Here is a 27953-nt window from a genome sequence, read left to right on the forward strand (position 1 = left end):
AGGCTGACCTGGAATTCACTATGAATTCTCAGGGTGGCCTTGAACTCATGGTGATACTCCTACCTGTCTCCTGAATGCTGAGATTAAAGGTGTGCACCACCACGCCCAGCTATTTATATGTTTTTAAAACAAGGTTTTTCATGTATCTCAGGCTAGCCTTAAATTTGATATGTAGGTAAAGATGACCCTGAGCTCCTCCTGCCCTTATCTCTCTAGTGCTGGGATTACAGGAATGCACTATGGAGCATGTATTTTTTGATGAGAGGCTTTCTCATCACCTTAGATCACACCTTAGTTTCATTCCCATAAAGAGTCGCATGCTTGGTAGAGACAACTGGCAGAGTATGGACAAGTGACAATACTGGCTTTCAGAGTGGTTTTCTTGATCATAAATTTGAAAAAGACAGGCTTCATCTTTCTGGACCAAAAATAATAAAATAAATTTAGTAAGCTTAGGTTTTAGCTCTGCACTAGTTACTTTTATATAAAATTGACACAGCGATTTTTTTATAAAGATCCTGAACAGCTTATTAGGTTTGTCTGAGTTCAGAGCCAAGCCTATTTGAATAAAATTCCTATCTTAGATGTACACACCAGTGCAATAGTGGCACACAACCTGGGTGGGTGGGTAACCAATAGCTTTTTGATTGGGTAAGAGATCCACTCAATGGAAAGGAACCCATATCTGAAACTAGGAACCAGGTTAGAATCTTATGGAGATAAAGATTATGATCTCCAATATCAAGCTTCCATTAGTGTTTAGCTGAAAGAGGGTCTAAATCCATCAAATTCTCCTGAAATGAATAACAATTTTCCCATCTCACCTATGCTGACTTCATTCTCCATTGGAGAATGTTTTTCTTTTTCAGAAGATAATGAGACCCAAGGAGATAAACCACTCCTTGCATTTCAGCCAAGCCCCAGCTGAAACCACAGGGGAATTGTCAAGATCAGCAAGAGTTCTGTTTCCATGGTGAGCCTGACAATAAATACCAGGGAGAAAGAAGGAGACAGATGCTGAGGATACTCAACACTTACCAAAGCAGAGATCCAGAGGCTCAAGAGCTCATCACCGAAGAAGACTTACTTAAAATACATCTACCATGGCTCAGGGAATTTTGCAGAAGAAGGGGCAAAAAGATTGTAAAAGCCACAAGTTGGGACATCATGCCCAGTCATTGCCTCCCCCCAATAGCTGGCTGCTGCTTCCACAATACATAACCCACAACCCTATGGGGAATACCCCACTGAGGAGGGACCCCTGAATGGGGGCAGGGAAGCATGGTACCAATACATGAGGTATCCATAAAAAGTATGTCCCGAAACAAAAATATTTTTTAAAAAAGAAAATTATCTTTAGAGCATGACATGCTCAGTACAAAAATGAGACAAACAAAAAAGTAGTTTTTGAAATAGGTCAAACAAAAACATTTTACATTAAATTATTAAAAACTATATAGTTCCAGGCATGGTAGTACACTCCTTTAATCCCAGCACTTGGAAGGCAGAAGTAGGAGGATCACTGTGAACTCAAGGTCAGACTGGAACTACAGAGTTAGTTCCAGGTCAGCATGGGCTAGAGTGAGATCTTACCTCAAAAAAATAAGTAAATAAAAACTGAGCTGGGTGTGGTGGCGCATGCCTTTAATCCCAGCACTCGGGAGGCAGTAGTAGGAGGATCACCATGAGTTCGAGGCCACCTTGAGGACAAAGAGTGAATTCCAGGTCAGCATGGGCTACAGTAAGACCTTACCTCGAAAAACCAATAAAAATGGTATGGCAATAGACAGCACAAAAAAATAGAAATAATAGTCTAGGAAGAAAGAAAATAAGCAATTTACATGAGAAGAAATCTAAATAATCAATATACATGAATAATCTAAGTCTTTTCCACAGCCAGTGAAGGTTAAGTGTAAGCAACAATTGGACACAATTAAACATTTTCATTTCCTCAGTCATCTAAAAATTGACAAGAAAAATACCCAATTACTTCTAGAGAGACTGAGTAAATCCAGCACTTTGTACATTACTGATAGATGATAGGATTGCTCCAGGTTTTCTGAAAATAATAACTTGTTACTATATTGATAAAATATTCTTGGGCCAATAATTTTTCCCTTACAAATCTATCTTATGCATGTGTCATGCATATAACTGTACAAACAACATATATTATGCATATGCTATAAACATATATGCTATAATCACATATTTGTGCTGCTCTTTCTGCAGTGGTACATTTAAATGATGATTATTACAGCCATTTTGTGTCACCAAAACAAATACACAAGAAAGAACAGTGCAAAAACTGCAGAAACACATTGACTTTGAATACGAATAGTTTCAGGAAATTTAGTATACAAACATTGGAAAATTATCAGCATATTTAGAAGAAATAAGTCAAATTTATATCTATTTCAAGGTATATTTCTGAACTATTACTAAGGAGAAGTTGTAGAGTATGACCAAATTTTCAAAATTACAAAAATCCATATATGTATTTAAATAGTGAAATGTTTAATATAAAGCTAAGATTTCCATCTTTACATAACTACCAAGGTAAGCTATGTTACCTAGGATGTGGTACTAATCTTTGCTACCGGTATTTCCTGATAAAATGAGAGTTGTTCTCAATTTAAATTAATAATATTTTCCTTTAAAAGCCTTCTTTTTAACAGGAGCTAGTGATCTTAGCTAATGTTACAATTTAAAGGCAGTCACTGCATTATTTTACTTTAGAAAATTTTAGGTGAAAAGAAAGACCAAGTTAGGAAGCAGGTGGTAAAAGATGAACATATGGCCAGTGTTAGCACATTGTGGTGATGGAAAAGATTTTAGGTTCTCAGCAACCAAGAGTAGCAGGTGGGTGTTTCACAAGAAGGTGGCCTCTGGCCACATGAAAAGATACCAGCGGGTAGAGGTATGGGCTAGCTGTGAGCTCTGAGGTCAAAGACAAAATTACTATCAAGGTAGACGTCCAACCTCAGAGCAACAGAAATGGCAGTTGACTCAGCAAAGCAGACACTGATGGGAAAGATGAGGTAATCAGAAGTAGCCTATGAGGGGGTAGGGTTGGCCAGACCACCATAGGTGGCTATTCAGGCTGTGTGTCCACATTTCTGGAGGATGTCATTTACCTAAACTATAGTGTAAAGGGTATCTCATCGATCTGTATGGCAAGGCAAGAACCCTACCACATTTACTCTGAGACCAGGGCAGATCAACACTAACATTGAAAGCCTGCTGATTACCATCCTCACTCATCTCTACCACTGCCATTCCCATCACCACTATGCAACACAACTATAACAGCTGATATACCCCAGCATGGTCTGCTTTACAGAACACATGGATCCCTGAAAGACTCAAATTAGGTGCCCAGGGTAGATATTATAATTATTAAAATCTTCATCTTAAGAAAGATTAAAAAAACTTCATCTTAAGAAAGATTAAGATATATGGGCTAGAGAGATGGCTTAGCATTTAAGGCGCTAGCCTGTGAAGCCTAAGGACCCATGTTTAACTCTCCAGAGTTTGGCTGCAGTGGCTGAGGCCCTGGCATTCCAATTCGCTGCCCCCTGTCTCTTGCTTGCTATCTCTAAAATTAAAAATTAAAAGGCTTTCCCACTCTCTCAAAGGTGGTCTGTGGCAGAAAAGGTAACCCTAACTCTGAATCTCTTTAAATCCCTTTTGTTTCCACTGCTCCAAGATGCTTACATTGGCAATGAAAATTATCCCAGCTTTGGAACTGGGCCAACATTAGAACCACTGAGAAATAAGCCTAACAGATATACATTGTGGGTTTTTGTTTTTTTGTTTTGTTTTTTTTTTTTGGTCTGATGAACTATATTTTCTTATTTTTCATATTCAATGGGTAAACAGTTCCTCCCTATAAATGATTTCCTGCTGGGTAATATTCATACTCAACTTGTCCATACTGATTGCTATTTTGTGGTAGAGAATATTTGCTTAGACCATTTTCTAGAAAGGAATTATAGCAGTGTACAAAAAGGATACAATAAAAAAATTGAAATTGAACAGAAAATCAGGAAATGAGGAAATTTAATTAGAAGGAAAATTATTGAAGAAAGAAAGCAATCAACCAAGAATGAGGTTAGCTCACAAAATAAATCAGGTTCTCAGTAAAATTTTCTACATTTGTTAGAGGCAATACACAAATTTGGAGCTCAGCTTCTCACCAGTCCAGAGAAAGAGAAAAACATGATTCTCAACATTTAAAAGTCATAAGTATAAGCTAACCAGTGGCTCAAGAGAATACAAGTGTTCTTGGTATTAAGATCAAGCAGATATATTTTCCATTGCTCCTTACAGTACTAATAAGATCAGCCACTTTTCATAAGGATCTTATGATGTGTTAGGCATAAATGCTTAGTGCTTTGAAAACATGTCATCCAGTTCCCTTAGAAATTCCATAGGATAAGTATTATTGGGACCATTTCTTTAAACAAATGGAGAAACTAAAGTAAAAGTTGTTTAATAAGTCACTGAAAGAAATGTAATTAAACCAGGCGTGATGGTGCATGCCTTTAATCCCAGCACTCAGAAGACAGAGGTAGGAGGATCGCCATGAGTTCAAGGCTACCCTGAGACTACATGGTTAATTCCAGGTCAGCCTGGGCTAGAGTGAGACCCTTTCTTAAAAAACAACAAAAAGAGAAAGAAAGAAAGAAAGAAAGAAAGAAAGAAAGAAAGAAAGAAAGAAAGAAAGAAAGAAGGAAAGAAGGAAAGAAGAAAGAAAGAAAGGTAATTAGTAAGTGCTTGATTTGGTATTCTAATAGTTCTGCTGAATCTGGAGCTATAGTTTATACCACATGGCTTCCATTCAGCAGTTGTACCTTGATTTAATCCCTAAATCTCCTTAATACTGAACAAAATCCCTCAATAGCCAATAAAAGATAATCCTGATCACTTTCTTCCTGTCATATAACTTGTCCCTATTTTCTTCATTGCATTCTGAAAGGTTAGTGTGTATTTGAGTTTTATTGTTTGTCCATTTGACTTTCATTATTAAGGACACCACATATCTGCAAAGATCTTCTTTATTATGTTCACTATTGCATCTCTAAAGTATAATTTACTATATAGAACATGGGAGACACTCAATAGTTTTGAATAGATATTTCAAGGACCAAGGTTTAGATTCCAGTCCCTAAAACTTTACACATCTGAGAATTCTCTTGCCTTTAGTTATTAGCCCTTACAGGCATCATTAATTCTCCTCTACCATGACCTGAATATACTACCCACCAGAAATGTAGTATCTCCTATAACTTGTCTATTCTTCATCATTTAGCTTGGGATAAACTCAATTTTATTATTTTGACTTCATAATTAAAAAAAAATCATTGTTCTTTCTTATCTTGGCTTTTATTCCTGTACTCCATGATTGGGGCCCACTCACTCTTTGACGTAAATATCTTTCTTTCAGGTTTGATTCCCCAGTACACACACAAAGCCAGATGCACAAAGCGGTGCATGCATCTGGAGGTCGTTTGCAGTGGCTAGAGCCTCTGGCACACCCATTCTCTCTCTGTCTCTCTCTATTGCAAATAAATAAATAAATAAATAATATTAAAAAAAGCTTTAAGAACTAAATTGCAATTTGATCTTTAAGAGTAAGTGAAGAGATCCCTAATCCAGCAGCATTTCATTCAGTTTCTACACTTGCCTGGCCTGGAGGTATTTCCTTTAGGACCTACATATTATTGTTAGTCACAGAGTCTCTGGACTCCATCATTCATTATACACAGATAGAGTGGTATTTAGAGTCCATGTCTCAACTTTTTGTCCTATATGCTGCTTGTCACCAGGTTCCCAGAGTATTTAGGGACCAAGAACACTATAGGATAAAACACCACTATAAGATCACCTCCTGGTTATAAAAACAAAACAAAACAAAAACACTTAGGAAGGAATAGAAGACTAAGAAGAAATTTAGTTAAGAAAGCCTTCTAGCCAGAACCAAAAGAGCTGCCTCTTTAGGTTTATAACACTCCTATTTTGCCCATTCTGAGCAGGAGGATGATTGATTAATACCATTTTTCTAATTTGGTAAAATCTGCTCCTGAATCCTGTAGACAGTTTTTCCTGATTGGCACTTTATAATGTTTAGACTTCCTTCTCAAATAAGCTGTCAGTGGTTAAAGTGACATACCCACTAGTGTCCAGGAGCTCGAGATCCTATAAGCAACCTGCTAGTCATTTGTAGCTTAGTGATGTTATCTAGTTACTTTGTTCTGTACTTTGCACATGAAAGAGCAAGAGTATTTTTATGTTATCATTTATTGTATGCTTACCATACTCTATGCACTCTTTAGGTGTGTTGGATGTTGTTTTGGTTTTACATGTGACTTCTGCATATCTGTGAGGAGAGTGCTTTTCCCCTTCCATTTTAAAGCAATCAAAATAGTCACGAAAGTCACATAGCTTGTAGAAAACACACAGTCAAGATCTGAGCATACATATTACCACATTGTAACAATGTTTAGCTACTTCCAGTGTTTTTCCTTAATCATTATTGTTTGGTAAGCTGATAGACTCCCTAGTGTAGGCAATGGATTAGGAAGAATGATGGGTCCAAAAAGCTGAAGCTGTGGCCTTGGATAATTTGACAATTCCTCTATATTTTTTCCAGTCCTCTCCCTCAGTCTACATATTTTCTTCTCTTTGTTTGATTCAAGCAGTTAAAAACTATCCTGTGCAAGGATAATGCTAAGTTTAATGGCAAGCCCAGTGTTTTTGGTGTAAAGACCACAGCAACATCCAGGGTCTTACACCTTTCAAAAGACAAATGAGGGGCTGGAGAGATTGCATAGAGTTTAAGGTACTTGTTTACGAAGCCTAAGAATGCATGTTCAAATCCCCAGATCCCACATAAGTCAGATGCAAAGTGATGCAAGTGTCCAATATTTCTCATGTGCCACAATGGAGCACACATGTCTGGAGTTCATTCACAGTGGCTGAATCCCTGGCACACCCATTATTTCTCTCTGTGTTTACTTCATTCTCTCTCTCAAAAATAAAAAATAAAATAAACAAACTAACAAATGAGGGGCTGGAGAGATGGCTTAGCACTTAAAGCACTTGCCTGAGAAGTCTAAGGACCCAGGTTCAATTCCCCAGTACACATATAAACCAGAGGCACAATGTTGCACATGTATCTGGAGTTCCTTTGCAGTGGTTAGAGGCCCTGGCATGCCCCTTCTCTCTCTCCCTCCCTCTCTCTCTCTCTCTCTCTCTGTTTGTCTTTCTCTCTCTCTTTTCCCCTTCTCTCAAATAAATTAATTAAAATATTTTAAAATATCATATGAAAGGATTAGAAAGCAGACTTTGATTTTCATGATAACCTGATAGTTTAGATATTTTTGAGTGTGTATCTTTCCATCTATTACTTATCCACTCTCCTGTCCTGGCACAGTAACAGACCACAAGCCCTTCTCCTCCTTCCTCTCTCTCCATTTTCTCATCCCTTTCCCCAGCATGGTCTGCCACATACAGGTCTGAAGATTTTCCTAGACCAGAATTCTGTTCTGGACAGGTTTGGATTCTACTTTCACCTTTCAGTGGCTAACTTGTACAGTAACTTTCATTACTCACCCTAGAAAGAGAACCTTCCAGATACCTTTAGCTTCTGTGTTTCCCAGAACAAGAACAATGAACATGATTTTACCACCTGAGTCACACACATCAGTTGAGAGAACTAAACCTTTGCTTAACGGGATAAATCCCATCATAAAACGGAAGCACCAGATGCCCAGAAAGTCCAGTATAATTGTCCATTAGTATTTAGATTATAAAATGAAATGTTGTATAGTAGCAAAAATCATATGCATGATTTATACATATCTGTTGTTAGAAATAGACTGGAAAAAAAGCAAGAGAAAGAGAAAAAGGGAGCAAGTCCTTGAGAGATGATAAGAAAATAGTTTTTTATCCACTGGAAAGCTGAAAGGCATATTCAGAGAGTGAGAACTGCCACAGCTCTGAGTAAATATTTGCTCCAAAGAAAACAGAGATTTCTTTAATATCAGCTGACTCTATTTTGATATTATTATGGAAATTTTTTATTAAAAAGATGTTTTCAGCCTCCAGCATAAAGAGGAAGAGCACTTCCCAACATCTTCGAAGAAAAGTTCTGAAATAGAATGTTTTCTGAACAGAACATCCTCTTTTCTTCCTCCACATATAGCTTTGAGTTCCTTAATGTTTCCTAGATAAAAATGTAAGATTTATGGCTAGGGGAAGGTGATATGGTTACAAATATGTGCAAAATACAATAGCATCCATGTATAAAAATACTATGGTGAAACCAATTATTTTGTATACTCACTAAAGTTTAATTCAACTTCCTAGGAATACATAGTTTTCTCAAGAAAAATCTTAGGTACCACAGTATATGAAATAGAGAGAGTAAAGGTTATAGGGAAAGTAGCTTTCCCTGAGACATACTTGTAAGATATTCTCAATAATGTTAATTAGATAGTTGCTATGAAAAATATCACTATATTTGATACATATTCCACAGTTATTTTTTCCCTAATTGGGATGAACTGCTTTAATTCAAAGGCTGTGTTGTGAATATGTCAATACAAAAAACTAAGATATATTACATAATTGTGATGGCTAATTTTTATTGTCAATTAAATTGGGTTTAGAATGACTGTGGAAACATAAACCACCTTGAATTTGCAGAAAAGGTTAACTGAAAAGGGAAGACTCATCTTAAATGCTGGCAATACCATTCTATGGGCTGGGGTCCAAAGTAAGGGCTGAATACAAAAGGACAGAGCTTGCCAGGTGTGGTGCACACCATTAATCTTAGCACTCAGGAGGCAGAGGTAGGAGACTTGCCTTGAGTTCGAGGCCATCCTGAGACTACATAGTGAATTCCAGGTCAGAACCTACCTAAAAAAAAAAAAAAAAAAGGAAAGAGCTACTTGAACACCAGCATGCATAATTCTCTTTGCTTCCTGATTCTATGCAATTAAGTTCTTTCCTCATGTTCCTGCTGCCTTGACTTTGTCATTATTATGGGCACCTCAAACTGTGAGCAAACTAAATCCTTCCTTTCTTAAGTTGCTCTTTTAAAGTATTTGTCATGACAAAAGCAATAACAACGAATATTTCAGTAGCTGTTAAATTGATGTATAAAGATATTTAATGACTTAGCAAGGTTTCTACAAAATAAAATAAGTTAAAATCATTGTGTATGCAGATTCCTTTCATATATGTAAGAGCAGATAGATAGATAGATAGATAGATAGATAGATAGATAGATAGATGTGTGTGTGTGTGTGTGTGTATGAATATATCACAAGGTGACACTGGTTAGTAGTTATGAAGCACAACAAAAATATTATTAAGATATTCTCTGTTGAACTCTGTGCTTAGAAAGCAAATTTTATCTTTACTATGATAATCAATTAAACCAGTTCTCATATGACTTCAGTCATCCTAATATTGAGCTTGTATCAGCCAAACAAACAGATGTACAGAGTAGTCCAGTGTGGTAACATCACATTGACATTGCCGAACTAAGCCTCTAGCATTTCCAAAATTTGTTCTAGATACTCCTTGACACTTTACTAGCTAGAAATGGAGAAAAGCAACAGATGGTGAGAGTTATGACTGTCAGGATGCCAAGCTCAAGAGTGGAATTTCTACTTTGAGCTGTTTACAAGGATATAGTAATAGTTGGAAATATAAGCATGAAACTTGACAAAATGCAAAAGTTTGAGATGAAAATGAAGGTAGTTACATAAAATCTTGTAATTTAATAGAAATAATTTATATTAAGAGCAAAAGTTTAACCAAACTTTTGAAATACCTTATATAATTTCTATTTCTAGACCTTTTGGAAGCTAAAATCAAAACTGAAACTATAACTTATGTTTTATTATCATCTGTAGAGTGGCCATAGTGGATCTTTCAATTCAAGTCCAATGATTTTTGAATCCTGGGGGTGAATAAAGCAAACATCAAATATCCATTGGCTAGTCATTTTGTATTAATCTTAAATATATACATTTTTGTATAGTGTGTGTGTGTGTGTGTGTGTGTGTGTGTGTGTGTAGGGGGGTGCATGCACATGTGAATGCAGGTGTGTGTGCCCCATGGCCATTTATGTGGAGGCCAGTGGAAGACATTAAGCGTTCCCTGTTATGCTACCATCTTATTTCCCTGAGAGTCTCTCATTGACCTGGAGCGCCTTGCTTTTTGGTTAGATTGGCTAAGGAACCCCATTAATCCTCTTGTCTTCCCCCTGATACAGCACTGAGGTTATGAACATGGGCAGGTATGTTTGTCTTTCTTTTTATTTTTTAATTTTTATTTTTTATTTTTGAGAGAGCACATGAGAGAGAATTGGCACACCTGGGCCTCAGCCACTACAATTGAACTCCACACACTTGTGCCACCCAGTGACCATGTAAAATCTTACACTTGCCTCTGCTTGATGCATCTGGCTTATGTGGGATCTGTAGAGTTGACCATGAGTCTTTCAGCTTTGTAGGCAAGAGCCTTAACCACTAAGCCATCTCTCAGCCCCATGTCTGTCTTTTAACTGGGTACTGGGGATCCCACTCAGTTCCTTCTGTTTCTGCCATGTGCTCTCATCCACTTAGCAATTTCCCCAACACCAAAGTTTGCTTTTAGAGGGAATTAATGTAAACATCATATGAGGAGAGATTAAATGACAAAATTTTGCATAATCATAGTGTGATAAGATGTACCATTTATGTAATTATATATATTAATTCATTCTTTGATCTAAAAAGTAGCAATTGGACTCCTACTTTGGGCTGAATGGTAGAATAACCACTGGAGATGAGATATAGAAGGAACTTTGATGATGGTTGACGAGGAAAGTGGCATAAGGACAATACCAGAAGGTCAGAACTGTCATGAAGAAAAATACAGCAAGAATGTGGGCATGAATGTTTTTGGAATCTGTAATTTTAAAGAGTGATGAAGTATATGCTGAGTGTTTATATTCCTCTTTACTTTTTTCCTTTTGAAATTTTAAATTGAATTATTCAAGCTTTCTGTTCAAATTTTATATAATAAGATGAAGTAAGAAGTAGGACAATCATTATAGGCTAATGACAACATGATGCAGTTTTAGAAATCATTCATAATCTCAGTGTCCAGAAAGAACTGAATTTTGCTGTTTGTGATTTATTTATCAATTTAAATATTTTATTGAACTTCCATTACATATTGACCCAAAATTTATAGGACGTACACTCTAGGCAGGAGAATACAAAGACAATGCTCCCGGCGTAGGAACAGGTTTGCAAACAGATGATAGAGAAGGTCAGAGCAGTTTGTGTGGAGTTAGAAAATAGCAGAGAGACAGGAAATGGTACCCAATGCTTCTCCAACTTCTCCAAATCTAGCGTCCTCCAAAATTGTTGTTGAATGTACACATTCTTGGAACACATCTCCAAATAATGGAATTCTCCAGACCAGGTTTCTGAAAATATTGGATCTTAGGAGATTTGAGATGTAGATTTATGGTGGTATTTGTAAATCTTCCTGCTGCAGCTACAGGAAAGCAGTAGTGAGCGCACATGTATTTCTCTGTGTGGGGGTCAAGTGTGTGAGTGTGTGTGAGGTGTGATCTAAGTTCAAGTTACTATACATGATTATGATAAAAATTACAAATAGTGAGTGAAGAGTGGCTCCTTAGCAGATGTTACAGTAGTTTATGAAGAAAATAGACGAAAGGCTAACTTGGAAAAAAAGATAATTATTTTCTTACTCTTAATAGATTTGCTATAAATATGAGGTCATATTTATATCATTCGTTTTTATACTTTTTTAAAAATCTATTTGAGAGAGAGACAGATACAGAGAGACAGAAAGAGAGAGAATGGGTGTGCCCCGGCCTCCAGCCATTGCAAATGAACTCCAGATGCAGGCACCACCTTGTGAATCTGGCTTACATGAGTCCTGGAGAATCAAACCAAGGTCCTTTGGCTTTACAGGGAAGAGCCTTAACCACTAAACCATCTCTCCAGCCCCTATATCATTCTTAACACAATGCTTCTTAAGAAAAATGTTTTGTGCTTAGCTAATATAACAACTGTTACTTAAAATTTTGATCGTTATTTTTTGCCAAATAATTCTCCAGTTGTATCAACACCATGTAGTTAGTCATCTTTTCCCATCTATCTATGATACCATTCATTATTCTTCAACTTATATACATTCAATTCTCTATCAGAATGCTTCTTTTCCATTCATTACTTTGCATATGTGTGTTTTCAATTATTTTATCAACTTTCTTTCATTTTAACATCTTTTTTTTCCAGTAGGGTCTGACCCTAGCCCAGGCTGACCTAGAACTCACTATTTAGTCCCAGGCTGGCCTCAAATTCATGACAATTCTCCTACCTCTTTAAGGACATATTCCTTCCTAGTGCTGGGATTAAAGGCATGTGCTATATTCCTTTGTTCATTATAAATTTTTAGTTATATTTGTTTTTTCACATTATAGCTTATTTCTTTCATTAAGTTAGCATTTTCCCTTGAACAAATGGTAACTTAAATTTTTCTGAAGACATACAATTGAATCTAACTTTCTATGAGTTTTCCCACCATTTCTAAGTCACATACTTGCCTCAAGAGCTCAGCACAGAACATTTCTCCCAACCATAGTTTTGTCCACACATTTGAAACTTTTTGGTGATAAAAAGTTACAGGTCTAACAGATTATACTAAAGCTTAGGGATTCTATTGACAAATAGTCTAGTTTTAAGGACACATTCCAAGTTGGAGAGACTTTACTCCCTATTTGAGGCAGCTGGGGAGGTTAGAGAGTGATTTCTGTCACCAGTTTTGTACAGGAGCCTTTCTTGATAGGAACTATGTTCTAAGTCTATGTTCTCATTACATATTCATTGCTCTCATTTACTTTAAAATATTTTTATTATTTTTTGCAACTAGTGAGAAACAGAAAAAGAGCTCTAGCATACACTGAGCTGTGCCTAGTATCTATTTTACCTTATTTTAGTTGTGCCCTGATTTTTATACTAGCAATCTCCTCTCCTATATGTGGCTTATAGCTGTTTAGAGAAAGTTCTTAGGGTAGAACCTGTGATTTAGGTTTGATGTGATTAGTTCAATCTCATCATCTAATAAAAAGTGTTTAATGGTGGAGTAAAGTGTTCCAGACATAGGAAAGCCTGGAATATTATTGACAGTTGTATGACACTTTTTGACTCTAATCCTGCAAAGATGAAGTTTATCATGTAAGAGCGAGAAGAGACTCACTATGAGAATGATATCATCCTAGAGGAGGCAGAACTTGGAGATTGATTCTGTTCTCATAGCTTGTACCCTTGATTAAACCATTAGTAGAACTCACTTGCCTAAATGGCAGTAGACTCAAAACTCATCAAAGCAGAAAATCAGAGGTTGTTAAGAGCTCAACACTAACAGCTCCAAAGCTCCAAGCCTACAAGGCTCAGGGAAAAATTGTAAGATTCATAGCCTGGGAAGGAGTATCCTGAGGCATTATCCACTAACCCCCCTTCCCCACAGAGACTGACTGGTGCATTCATGACACCACAGTGAACACCAATAACCCCACTGAGCAGAGTCCTTAGGGGAATGGTGTCAGAGGAAATGGAACAGATGAGTATGAATATGACCAGTATGCCGCATGTTAAAGTGCTGGTACTTAAGCTGTTACATTTGTTTTAGGGTTTGCTTTTTGGCACAAGAAATTTTAGTATCATGTACTAGATTAAGCTCATATTTTAGGACTATACCAATGTTAAATTATGATTAAACCAATTTGTCTACTGAAAAACTACCCAACAATAATTTTCTATATCATACAATACAGTAAATGCTACAAAATTTCATAACTGTGGCAAGCCTTCATCTTTAGTATGAATTTCATAAACTGTTCAGTAGCAGAACAAGCTGAGGTAAAGCTCAAATGAGAGTTCAGGGTTTCATTGAAATACAGTTATCTAACCTTTAGAATTTAACAGTATCCTAAATACTTTCAAGAGTAGTTCTATCAAGAAACAATAGAATGTCTGCTGAGGTTTTGATTTAGGTGAGTAGTAACAAGACAAGAAATTACAGAACTCTCCCCAAGACCATTCCAGCATCCTGAACTTATACCACAATCTCATGTGATTTCAGAAAAACTACCGTTGCATCCTCCTTCTTTCCCTTTCTCTTCCCTTTCTAGCTTTTCTTCAGTCTCTTCTTTCCCATTCCTTTTGTCAAATCCATCCAGTGAAACAGGCAGTCATCTCTTTACCTTTGTGTCCTCTTCACTGACCCTAAAAATTATCTTGCATATTTCAACATCATACTAGCCCCTAGTTTTCATAGATTTTGACAAGGCTAGAACCTTTTTAACTTTAATCTAATTTTTTTTTTAATTTTTGAGAGAGTGAGAGCGTGAATGAGAGATGGAGACAGAGACAGAGGGAGAGAGAGAGAGAGACAGAGAGAATTGGCACACCAGGGCCTCAGTCACTGAAATTGAACCTTAGACACTTGTGCCACCTAGTGGGTATGTGTGACCTTGCACTTACCTCACCTTTGTGCATTTGGTTTACATGGGATCTGGAGAGTCAAACATAGGTCCTTAGCCTTCACAGGCAAGCGCCTTAACTGCTAAACCATCTCTCCAGCTGAAGGCAAGAACATTTAACTCAGCTACCTATGTTAAACTGGAAAAGCCTAGAGCTGCTTTCATCTGAACCACTTGCAGTCACACCTCTGGGTTCCCTCATTCCTGAGGCATGGCCTTGTGGCCTGACAAACATCCTGGGGATCCAGTAACATGTGCTGTGGAATTTCCAGTACACATTTGGCTAAAGTCATTTTCCCCTCTCTTACTTCAGCACAGATCTTGGGGTCATTCATTTTCCTTCTATATTTTACATGCATAGAAAACAGCTTCTTAGTTAATTTTTTGGAATATAATTAGCATTCTTGGGGACAAACACACTCATTGTGCTTTTTATGGAACAAATGAACTATAGATTTTCTAAATTACAAATGAAAAAAGAAATAGGAAAAAATTCATTTGTGGCCAAATTTTATAAGAAATGGTTTATGTGGTGGCAATTAAATACCAGAAATGCAGGGCTAAGGTGACAGCTCAGTGGGTAAAGTGCCTGATACACAAGGATAAGGACCACAGTTCAGATCCCCAGCACTAAAGTAAATGCCAGGTAGACGTGGTAGCCCATATATAATCCCAGCATACTGGAGGTAGAGGCAGGGCCTCATTATGAAAATCTGGGTAGCTACTCTAACTAAATTAGTGATCTCTGGGTTCAAGCAAGAGATCCTGCTTTAATAAATAAAGTATAGCATGATCAAGGAAGGCACCCATATGCATATGCACCCACACAAATGTAAGCTTGTATACACACCCACCACACTCAGATGCACATGCCAAAATAATCAGTGAGGGAGGAGGAATGACCTGTCCATAGTAGTTCTTATATTAATTCTTATTGTCAATATCAGAAGTGAGAGAGAGCAAAATAAATATTGTAGGATTAAAAAATATTTTCTACCTCTAAGCTTGAGAATCTTAGAAGTTACATATAAATTTTGGAGGTTTATGGTGGCTTTGGACCCTACTTATAAAAATTCTAATAATTTTGTCAGTTTCAGAAACTGGTATCCATTAACATTGCTCATTTGGTGCAAATTAAGCCACTGCAGTATTTTCTAAGCAATAATGTCTAATGCATACACATTTACATATATCAATGTATGTTTTAAATACATATATGTACATTTACACATATATAATATATATGCACAAACACACATCAATCTCTCCATCAAGTCTCTTCATTATGCTATCCCAGAATAAATCTTTGCATTGTCAATGTTCTATTCTTAAATTGTTTTGGTGGACAGAATGGCCTTCAAACCTGTTGATTTTTAATTGTATATCACACATGGCTTATTGAAGAAGCCAAGAATTGTTGATTAATGTTTAAAAATAATGCCACATTTATGTTTTTTCCTAGGAAATTGTCCAGTGCACAAGTAATACAAGTGGTTTATGAAAATAGCACCAACAGTGATTGCTGCAAGGTATTGAAGCACAGCCTGCATAGAAGCTGGATCAGGTTGCAGGTTATACAAAACTCATGCAGCAAAGTCACTGCCTCTGTCATCATCACTCTAAAGGGCTGGAGAGGTGGCTTACCAGTTAAAACACACTTGACTGCAAAGCCTAAGGACCTAGGTTTGATTCCTGAGTTACCTGTACACCAGATGTACAAGGTGGAGCTTGCATCTGGAGTTCATTTGTAGCATCTGGAGGCCCTAGGTTGCCCATTCTCTCTCTATCTGCTTCCCTCTCTTTCTTTCTTTCTTTCTTTCTTTCTTTCTTTCTTTCTTTCTTTCTTTCTTTCTTTCTTTCTTTCTTTCTTCTTTTTTTCTTTCTTTCTTTCTTTCTTTCTTTCTTTCTTTCTTTCTTTCTTTCTTTCTTTCTTTCTTTCTTTCTTCTTTCCTTCCTTCCTTCCTTCCTTCCTTCCTTCCTTCCTTCCTTCCTTCCTTCCTTCCTTCCTTCCTTCCTTCTTCCCTCTCTCCCTCCCTCTCTCCCTTCCTCCCTCTCTCCTTTCTCTCTCTCTCTCTCTTTCTTTCTTTCTCTCTCATAAATAAATAAAATATTTTTAAAAGATAAATCAAGCTTCTTCATGAATCCCTAAAGCGCAAATGGGCTAAAAGTGAAATGACCTGCCAAAAATCCTCATTTATGCCTTTTATTGTTCATAATATTATGTTATCTAGACAGTAATTGACATTGCAAGACAGAATAAGCCTTTTTAAATGCAATTCACGTGACTTTTGGAGTTGATAACTATGGGTGTATTGTGATGTGTTGGGAGCCATAGAGTAAAAGCCTCTCCATTTTGCCTGGGCCTACTCATAAGCTGACTCATTACTCAGAAAGCTGGCCCATCCAGCTTTCTGTTAGGTACTTCTGGAACCAGTCAGCAGACTGCTTACAGAAACTTATCTTTTGCAAAAGGCCAGTTTATGGTCAGGATGTGAAGCCTGGTGCAGTCAGGATGTTAAGCCAGTGAGGCAAGATTAGATGAACACCTAATTACATCCCCTCTAGGTTTCCTGACAACTCCTTGCCCTGGCCACATCCCCTTCCTCCTACAACTCCTTGCCCTGACCACGTCCCCTTACACCTAAATCCCTATATAAACCTACATGTAAGAATAAACTCTCGAGGCCTTGACAAACATCTAGCATGGTCTCCTTCTTGTGTTTGTTTGCCTTTTTTCATTCAGGTTAATTTTCCCCTCGTTTCCTTGTTCGACTCCCCACTGGCCGGGGCAGTGATGGTCAGTAGTGGAAGGCCCTTCTAGGAGTCATAGCACAAATATTGACATATCCAGATCCAGATACAATTAATATAATTTATCTTCCCTGAATAGACAGGGTATATTACATTCACTTTCAGAACATCTATTACTCATGAAGTACAAAAATACATGTTTAATCTTAGGAGCCCAAAGAAACCATATGTTATGTTTTAAACAAGATCTCTTCTTCTGTTGTCATTTGATTATTTTTATAATTTTTTATTTTAATACATAATTAATGTAACAAAATATGTTATAATTGATTACATAGTATTTGTGTTATATAATATATAATTTTTAATTATCACTGGCAGTTTTCCATCAAATATTTCTTAAGCAAAATCAAACATAGTTTCATTTGTTTGTCTTTTAGATACTCCAGGTGATAACTGGGTCAAATGAATACTAGATACATATTAATTGAAAATATCAATGAATGTATCATTGAATATCAATATTAAATAGAATATACTATATACAGTATATAAAAATAAAGAAAAAGGACTGGAGAGATGGCTTATAAGTTAAGGTGCTTGCCTGTGGAGCCTAAGAACTTGTGTCCAAATCTCCAGGTCCCATGTAAGCCAGATGCAGTGACACAAGCATGCAATGTTGTGCATGCACAAAAGGGGGCGTATGCATCTGGAGATAATTTGCAGAGGCTGAAGGCCCTGGCATGCCCATTTCCTCTCTCAAAATAAAGTTAAAAAAAAAAACAATAAAGAAAAGGAGGCTTGGAAGATAGCTCAGAAGTTAAAGGCTCCTGCTTGTAAAGCTTGGTGGCCTGAGTTTGATTTCCAAGATACCTATATAAGCAGGACACAAGAAAAGGTTCCAGTGTCTGGTGTTTGTTTGCAGGAGCAAGAGGCATGGGCATGCCTCCACACACACACACACACACACACACAATTTTGAAAAACACAAAAAAAATAAAAGAAGCATACTAAATTGACTTATGTTGGTCTCAAAAGGCAACTCATTTGATTATACTTGGGCAGAAATACAATAATATTCAGCTATGGATATGTAGGGTTTTTGTTATTGTTTTACTTATGCAGTATGGGGTTTTGGGTTAGGATCTCAGATCTCATATATTTTAGGCTGGCCTGGACCTCACTATGTATTGATGACCTTGAACTTCTAACACCTCTGCCTACACTTCCAAGCACTGGGATTTTAGGAATTACCACATCCTTATTCTTTGTTAAAATAGTGCTATAATCTGAATCCAGGGATTTGTGAATGTTAAGCAAGTACTCTATCAACTGAGCTACATTTCTAGCCCTTTTTATGTCTTTAAAATTCTAATATGAGTGCTGGAGAGATGGCTTAGCGGTTAAGCGCTTGCCTGTGAAGCCTAAGGACCCCGGTTCGAGGCTCGGTTCCCCAGGTCCCACGTTAGCCAGATGTACAAGGGGGCGCACGCGTCTGGAGTTCGTTTGCAGAGGCTGGAAGCCCTGGCGCGCCCATTCTCTCTCTCTCCCTCTATCTGTCTTTCTCTCTGTGTCTGTCGCTCTCAAATAAATAAATTAAAAATTAAAAAAAAAAGATAACACCCCCAAAAAAATTCTAATATGATTAACACATAATAATTGTACATGTGCAATACAATGTGATGTTTCAACTAAATACACACTGTATAATCATCAACTTGTTTTTATATGTAGCTCAGGCTAGTCTTGAACTCATGGTGATACTCCTGCCTCAGCCTCATCAGTGTTGTACTATGAGATGGAACACAGTCCACAAAAAAAGGGTGTCAACTTCAGCATGTATTCAAACTATGATATTTCCATGAATTGAGAACGACTGACAAGCATGGGTTATTTACTTTAAGAACATAAGAGGTAGGATAGTTGAACCTCCTAAATTAATGCTGATGCCTGGCCAGTGATATTATGCATATTCTACATCTTACTTTCCAGCAATCTTACTTAATCTTACTTATGTTGGTGACTTAATCTCCCCTTGTAACCACTCTCCCTCTCATTGTTTCTTCATTTACTACAACTTGAGTCAAGCAGCCGGAAAATCTTCAGTAAGTGATATTTCTATACATAGGCTGACACAAGGTTTAACTTTAAGTGCACAGTACACAGAAGACAAGAAACTCAGTATAGCATATGATCTGCTGTAACTGTAAAGCCTTCCTACAGTTTCTTTTTAAATTTTTATTTATTTATTTGAGAGTGACAGAGAGAGAGAAAGAGGGAGGAGAGACAAAGAGAGAGAGAGAGAGAGAGAGACAGAGAGAGAGAGAGAGAATGGGCATGCCAGGGCCTTCAGCCACTGAAAATGAACTCCAGATGCATGTGCCACCTTACATCTGGCTTTCATGGGTCCTGGGAAATGGAGCCTCGAACTGGGGTCCTTAGGCTTCACAGGCAAGTGAGCAACCGCTAAGTCATCTCTCCAGTCCCCCTACAGTACTTTTTAATGCTCACTAAATATCCATTATGCACTGTACATTGAGAAGAGGATACATACAAGTTTTCTGATTTCATGGGAAGAAGGAAACAAACAATAATCAAGTAGCAAATATGAAACATATGACAGTTAGAAATGCCATAATAAATAATCATTGCAATCCAATGGTAGACAGCCACAATAAGTCTTTTTCTTCTGTTATCTCATCAACATCAGTATCAACATGAACATCAGTTAAACCTGATACTTACCACCACAATTACATTTGCTGCTGGGATTGGAAGATTTTCTACTTCAAGATCTTGACCAGCCATAGCCAACAGATTGAGAGAAGGTTCATATGCAGGTCTTGGAAACGCTGAATTAACAATTTTGTGGTGTTTGCTTATTTGCACATCAGAATAGGCATGATAGCTATGTTTATACATCTTTGGTGGAGCTATATCCAGACTCTTCTCAATGTCTTGTAAACTATGATGAATAAATACTGGCTTCCAACTCCTCTTCTGATGAATTGCTAGAAAGTGATTGTTGCTTCCCGAAGAGCATCCTAAAAAAAGAGAATAATCAAAAGAAAATTGTAAGGAGTTGTGACAGAGAGAATTACTTTTTCTTGGGAAGCTTAAAAACTTATAAATGATTTAGATCAGCTAGTGTTATTTTCCTACCATGCTCAACACCTAGAACACATTTAATAGTACAGAGACATTTCAGACCCTTTAGATGGAAATAATTCAGTATAGTTTAGAGAACTCCTCTCAGATACAACTGACTTATGCAGGTAGTACGTGGGATCATGAGGTAAAAGCTATGTGTTAAAAACACTAGAGAAATGAGGTACAAGGATCCTGATCTCTGATGAAACTAGAATACCATGCCCATCCCAGAATTTCTACTCAGACTTCATGTGGGAGAGAAAACATTTTCTGTCTCATTTTAGTTATTATTTTAAATGTTTTAGTCATAGAATTAAACTTAATATGTTAACTAGTACATGCATGCTGATTTCTTCTGTTAAGTATCCATTGAATTTTGCCAGGTGTGCCTTTAATCCCAGCACTTGGTAGGCAGAGGTAGGAGGAGTGCCATGAGTTCAAGGCCACCCTGAGACTACATAGTGAATTCCAGATCAACCTGGGCTGAAGTGAGACCCTACCTCATAAGACCAACAACAACAACAACAACAAAAAACCGAACATTGAATTTAAGATATATTTCTTCTATTAATCATTGGTCAAAGGGAAAAAACTGATCATGCATTTGAATCATGGATATCATTAGGTCAGTCAATAGTTTCAAAAGCAAACACAAGTTCTTCTATATCACATCAGGAAGCACAGTGAGTAGATTGCATCATACATAGTGATGCCACTCATATAGTTGCTAGCAAACCTCAGTACCCACAGATTTTTCCTGTGGCAAAATAACCTGTATAATTACTGTCCATAGGAAATTACACACTTCTACATAAAGTACTTCTTTCCCAGTCACTTATTTTATATTTTGTTCCTCAAATGTTTCAAGGACCTGTAAATCTTGTTTGCATATCTCAACTATTAACAAGCCTAATTCTCCATCACCTAATGACACCAATATTGCCTGATGACATCAGCAAAGATACTTTTCTCTTGACATTATAAGCACCACTCTTTGGTAGGAAAACCTGTCTCTAAGGGAAAAGCCCAAGTTCACTCAAGTACACAATCCACCCTCCCCATAACATGGAACCATCTTTAAATGAATAGTCATGGAAAAGGTTAACTGAGAGGAAAACAGCATGTCCAATCTATTTCTCAACACCAAAGCAACTACTTCATTGTGGATCTCCACAATTATATCAGTGTCTATTTGTCAGAGAAGACACAGAAAACTCCTCACCTCTGAGAACTGGAGAAACTCATCCAAGATGCTACAATATCATGTAGTGAATTGTTTTTGGCAAAAACATAAACACCTAGTGGTCAAAAAGTGAAAGTACAACTAAAGCATTTTGATACTTTTCTGTTATTAGTAAAATAATGGCAAGATAATATTATTGAAATGCCCTGCTCTAAATCCCATACTGCTCATTATGCTTCTAAGGATGGCTTCATTTTCAAAGCTGAAGAATGTTTATTTCATCCAGAGAAATTGAATTTGCAGTTATTCCAAAGGTTATCACCATCTAATCACCATTGTTAGAAAGCTATGGTAGCATGATTGCTTAAGAAAGCTACAACCTATGTAGCATGCTCAGAATTGAAAATGTGATAATTAGCTTCTATTACTATATCAGAATCCACATGTGATATAATTGTCATTTTAGTGGTACAACAGGTTACTGACACTAGAAAAGAATTCTCATATTACACATTTTATCATGGAAGAAAGCACTGTGATGGGAAAATAGCCCATCATTTCATTCCTAAAAGAACTGAGCTATATTAGTGAGAAAGATTGCTTAAAATTCTAGAAATATATGCTGGTCATACAAAGCTTGGGTCATGGATAAAATGGATTCATTATAAGTATTATATAAAAAGAAAGAAGCAGCTTAGATAATCAGAGAGTAGATGTCTGAGATGGAAAGAAATAAACTAAGAACAAAGAAAATGAACCAATTACCTTCAAGCTTTCATCTATACATCAAAGAGAGCCTTTTTCAGTCACTTTACATAGGATAGGTGAGTCCATCTAAGATGCTTTGTGTTACATTGGCCTACTACTAGGAGATGGAGGGCAAATTAATTTTAACTCAACCTACTCATAATTAAAATTTCCCAGCCTAATCCCAGTCTATCAAAGGGTTTAGTCCTTCCTTGTCCTTGAGTAATGGCAACCAAATTAGCAGCCCAAATTAGGTATTTCACTGCAATTACTAGGCTGCAAAAATAGATATCAAAAGTTTCCATTAGACCTCCTGCATGTGTCAGTCATCTGAGAAATGGAAATACACTTTCCCAAATCCCAGCCCAGAAGTACTACAGTAGCTATTTCCATGTGGGTTAGACATCTCTCACATTGTAAGTCTGAATTTTAAGGACCACTAAACAAATACCTAGAATTAGTTTTGGTTTTTAAATGCTTCTTATCTTTTATCTCCTTTACTTCCTTGTTATAAATATACTGAATATTTTGGAAATATTAAGAATAAGATATGGATGAAGGGGACAAAAAAGTTGTGTGAGTAGATCATGATTGAAATCCATTATGTAATATGTATGAGAACTGTCAACGCAAGTTAAATATATACATCCATGTATACAGAAACAACAATGAATGAGATACTACTACAAATTATTGTGGAAGTAGGAGTAGGAGAATTAAATGTGTAGATCATGGTGAGAGAGAAGGAGGAAAAAGGAGAGATTAAATTGTCTAATAGAGATGAAATTTAAAGCCTGACTGGCTGCTGATAGAGAAATGGAAAAAGGACAGAGTAACGGAGAAGTGTTTGAATGAGAATGGTGGTAGAGTGGGAGAATAAGAAAACAGGAAAGAATGATTTGCAGAAGATTAAGAAAGACATTTTAGAATTCAAAGTATCATAGAGTCTTAGACAAAGCAGCTGAAAAAAATCACGTTTATAGTTATGTTGCTAAAACTTAAGATAAAAATGGTTACTTCATGGGTTTCTATGAAAGACAAATTTCACTGAAGACATATTCATAAATTAGAAGAATTTCAAGGCACATTAATAGACTACTGTCCTGAGAGATAAATGGTAGAAGAAGCCAGAAGATTCCCACTCAAGGGGGAAAAAAAAGAAAATAAACCAAATCAATAACAATAATGGGAGCTTTAAAATAAATTGATTAAAAACATTCAAAGAGAGTATTTGGAAGGCTAAGGCAGGAGGATCAAGATTTCAAGGCTAGTATAAGCTATACTGTGAGTTCCAAGCCAGCATATGGACTATATATGGTTTGAGACCCTGACTCTAAACGAAAAAGAAAACCAAAAAAAAAAAAAAAAAAAAAGCCAGGTGTAGTGACATATGCCTTTTATCCCAGCACTCAAGAGGCAGAGGTAGGAGGATTGCCAAGAGTGTGAAGCCACCCTGAAACTGTATAATGAATTCCAGGTCAGCCTCGGCTAGAGCAAGACCCTACCTTGAAAGACAAAACAAAACAAAAATAATGTTCAAACAGAGAGAAGTGATTAAGAATGTGTGGTTTAGGGCAAAGAAATCATACATCTTTGGATCTAAGAGAAAAAATCATAGAAATGAAATATTTGGCATCTCAACATATGGGTTAAACAGTGAGCTAGAAAAGACAGAAAAGTGCCAATCATTCAGAAAACAAATAGATAAATTAAAGAGATCAGGTGGTATAAGATGATGGTGGTAGATTTTCAGGATGGTTACCCGTGATTACACTCACTGGTGTTCACATCCATATTGTTTCCTTCCATTGAGAATGGAATAGATCCAACCACCAGAACTGACCAAGCTGATAGGATATAACTTCTGTGATTACATTGAGAAAGATGCAAATTCTGTGTTGCTAGAGATTTAACCTTACTGACTTTGTTGAAGCAAACTGCTGCTTTGGATGGGGTACATGTAAATATAGACATCTGTATTAGTCACTTTCTTATTGCTGTGACCAATGGCTGACAAGAAGTGACTTAAAGAAGGAAAAGTGTATTTTGGCTTACAGTTCAAGGTTTTAGTCTATTATGGCAGGAAAGCATGGCAATAGGAGCTAAAGGCAGCCGGTCACATTCAGTCAGCAGTGAGGAAGCAGAAAATGATGAATGCTAGCACAGTTTTCCTATTTTTATACAGTTAAGGACTCCATCAGATAGAAGAGTGCTGCACACAGTTAAGGTGGGTTTTCTCATCTCAATTAATTAATTATTACAGACATTCCCACAGGTAACTTTCCTAGGTGATTCTGGGTCCTAGTTGATTCTAAGTCCTATTAGGTTGGCAGGCAATATAAACCACCCAAAGGCCTTTACTCAAATAACATTGTGCAACTGAGGCACTAGCCTGACAACTTCATGTAACTGAACCCTTCCCAAAATCATATAAATGGGCTTAGAAGTAAACACTTTCCCAGTTAAGCTTTTATCTGAGATCCTTTTGGGAATTCAGGAGCAGAGGTATCAATAAATAATGATATTGGAAGTAAGAAAGCTAATATTGGGAGTTTTTTTTTCCAGTTGTTCTATAATTAGATTGGTAATAGTAACCTAAAAATCACAATGTCACAATATCAATCTTCAGTTTTAAAAACCCACACTAAGGCTGGAGAGATTGCTTAGTGGTTAAGGTATTTGCCTGCAAAGCCCAAGGACTTGTGTTCTACTCTCCAGATCCCACATAAGCCAGACATAGACACACAAAGGTGAGGCAAGCACAAGGTTGCACATGCCTACTAGGTGGCACAAGTGTCTGGAGTTCGATTGCAGTGGCTGAGGCCCCGGTGTGCCAATTCTTTCTCTCTCTCTTTCCCTCTGTCTGTCTCTCACTCTCTCTAAAAATAAAATAAACAAACAACCCTTGCTAATACCACTGAAACTTAAACACTAGTTTCCAAGATATCACAATCAAGATCCTTTAGTATAACCTCTCAATGTATGTTTGCTCATTCAAACTATTTGTGTGTGTGTGTGTGTGTGTGTGTGTGTGTGTGTGTGTGTTAAAGTGTATGAGTGCAACATTCAGATGCCACAGTCCAGTTGGTAGCTTTGGGTGTCAGTTCTCACACTGTACCTTGTTTGAGATAGGGTCTCTTGTTCTGTCATTCACTACAGCAATCTCCAGACTAGCTGGTTTATGAGCTTCCACCTCCTTTTTTATTCTGTGTTGCTGGGATTACAGATGCTAGTACCCCATCAAACAGCTTCATGTGTGTTCTGGGGACAAAACCTCAGGTACCCAGGCTGGTACAGTGAGTGCTTTATCCAGTGAGCTCTCTTCCCTTTCCCTCTCCAACAGGAGAAAAGTATAACACTGCTGTGTGTGTGTATCGCTAAGTGTGTAGGTTTGCATGTCTTTGTTACCTTATAACAACATATATGTTTATATGTATGTATTTACTTGTACATATGCATATTTATTTTCTATCCTGGCACAAAATAACCAATTTAACATTTATCCATATATATATACAGATATATACATGTATGGCTTGTTGTGTGTACATGTGTATGATGTGTGTGTAGTGCATGTGCGTACGTGCATGTGCATGTGTAGGCCAGAGGACAACCAGATGTCATTCCTCAGTAATACCTTCCACCTTTCTGGAGAGAGGAGATCTCATTTTCTTGGTGTGCAGCAATTAAACTAAACAGGCTGGGCAATGAGCCACAGGGTTCAACCGTCTTTGCCTTCCTGGCATAGAATATTTAAAAGTAAATTGTGGGCTGGAACGATGGCTTAGTGGTTAAGTGCTTGCCTGTGAGGCCTAAGGATCCTGGTTTGAGGCTTGATTCTCCAGGACCCACATTAGCCAGATGCACAAGGGGGCGCATGCATCTGGAGTTCATTTGCAGTGGCTGGAGGCCCAGGCACACCTATTCTCTCTCCCTCTCTCTATCTGCCTCTTTCTCTGCCTGTCAATCTTAAATAAATAAATAAAAATTTAAAAAATATTTAAAAGTAAATTGTATGTATCAAAATTAGAAACCCACATGGGTCTCCCTAAAGGTCTGAGTATGATTACAATGGGGAAAAAAAGCCTCTTTCAGGAGTAGCTTCCATAAAATTTAGCCTATAGGAACTAACCACAAATATGTGAACACAATCTCACCAGAAGGTGATGAGATAGATATTCTTCAGCACTAATCATGCAGGGTATTTGACTAGTGATGTATCCAATTTATGTACGGTAAACGTAACTATTAGCCAAGTAATAAGTCTTTTTTATACCTAGTTCTATTCTCCACAATTTAGGAAAAATCCAAATCCTAGAACAAGAAATGATTTAATTAATTTATATTGTAAGATTTTCTGCATGCTGTTTGATAAGAATTCTTCACATTTCCTTAAATATTCCATAAAAATTTCCTATTTCTCTCAGCCCATTGTAAATAAACTGGATAGCCATTACTTTTTTTCTGCTTATCAAATCCATCAACAGTTTTATCAACCATAAAAAAAATCCCATTTTTTTTTGGGTACTCATAAAATTGATAACCATTTCAGGAGATTTCATTATGTGGTATGTGCTTGTAGCAAAATCCCAATAAAAGGCTTTCATGTTTTCTGATTACTACTCAGCTTAAACAGTGATTTTCTTTGAATAAATATTTGTTACAGAGTAGAACAATATACAATTACAGCAGCACTCTTTGGGGTAATGTGATTTGATGTAAGTCATTAAGAAGTATTGACTTCAGCCTGTGCTGTCAGTTTAGACAGGAAGAGTCAGATGTCCCCCAGGTACTAAAGAATTGAGTCCAAGGATGCAGGGATGGGAGGCTGATGGACATGAACAATCGTAAGTGATAAATTCTACACAGGTATTTCAAGAAGACTTCCATCAAGTTATGCCTTCTGGGGAAAACCAGAGTGCAAAAACCCTGCTCATATGGCTAGAATCCTGAGAAATATAAACTTGTGGAGAAATCACAGGGATTAAGTTTCAAAAGTATTTATTTAGTAATAAAAATAATATATTTGACTCATAATTTTCATATGCATTGTTATATAACTAATTAAATAATTGCTTATAAATTGTCATAAAGATTAGAAACTGCCCTCATTAGTTTCCTTGAGTTACATTTTTACACTAGCAGACAAAGAAACCACATTGCTTTTGTAGTAGAATTGTCTAGTTGCCTATGAAGCTGGGCTCCAATTTCATGACACAGTGTCTGTTTATTTATATTTTATTCATTTATTTGAAAGATAGAGAGAGATAAGAGGCAGATATATATTACAGAGAGACAACAGGCATGCGAAGGTCTCTAGACACTGCATATAAACTCCAGATGTATTTGCCACTTTGTGCATCTGGCATACGTGGGTACTGGGGATTCGAACCTGGATCCTTAGGCTTCACAGGCAAGTGTCTTAACCACTGAGCAATCTCTCCACCCCACAGTATGTGTTTTAAGTGACACTCTCACAACAGATTAAGAATCTTGTGCATATACAGCAAAATGAACATCAGCACACATTAAAACTATAAA

At 37.0% G+C, this 27953-nt stretch overlaps 1 protein-coding gene across 2 annotated transcripts in view; it reads right to left on the minus strand.

Annotated features, from left to right (window-relative positions):
- Positions 1-27953, minus strand: part of Ptprr (protein tyrosine phosphatase receptor type R) — a 293879-nt gene that overhangs the window by 252731 nt on the left and 13195 nt on the right. For both annotated transcript variants that reach the window (XM_045153538.1, XM_045153539.1), the window contains exon 2: positions 20078-20376. In XM_045153538.1, the coding sequence (XP_045009473.1) occupies positions 20078-20376 (299 nt within the window). The remainder of the gene's footprint in view (positions 1-20077; positions 20377-27953) is intronic.

This window comes from Jaculus jaculus, chromosome 6 (genome assembly GCF_020740685.1).
Source record: "Jaculus jaculus isolate mJacJac1 chromosome 6, mJacJac1.mat.Y.cur, whole genome shotgun sequence".
Taxonomy (NCBI): domain Eukaryota; kingdom Metazoa; phylum Chordata; class Mammalia; order Rodentia; family Dipodidae; genus Jaculus; species Jaculus jaculus.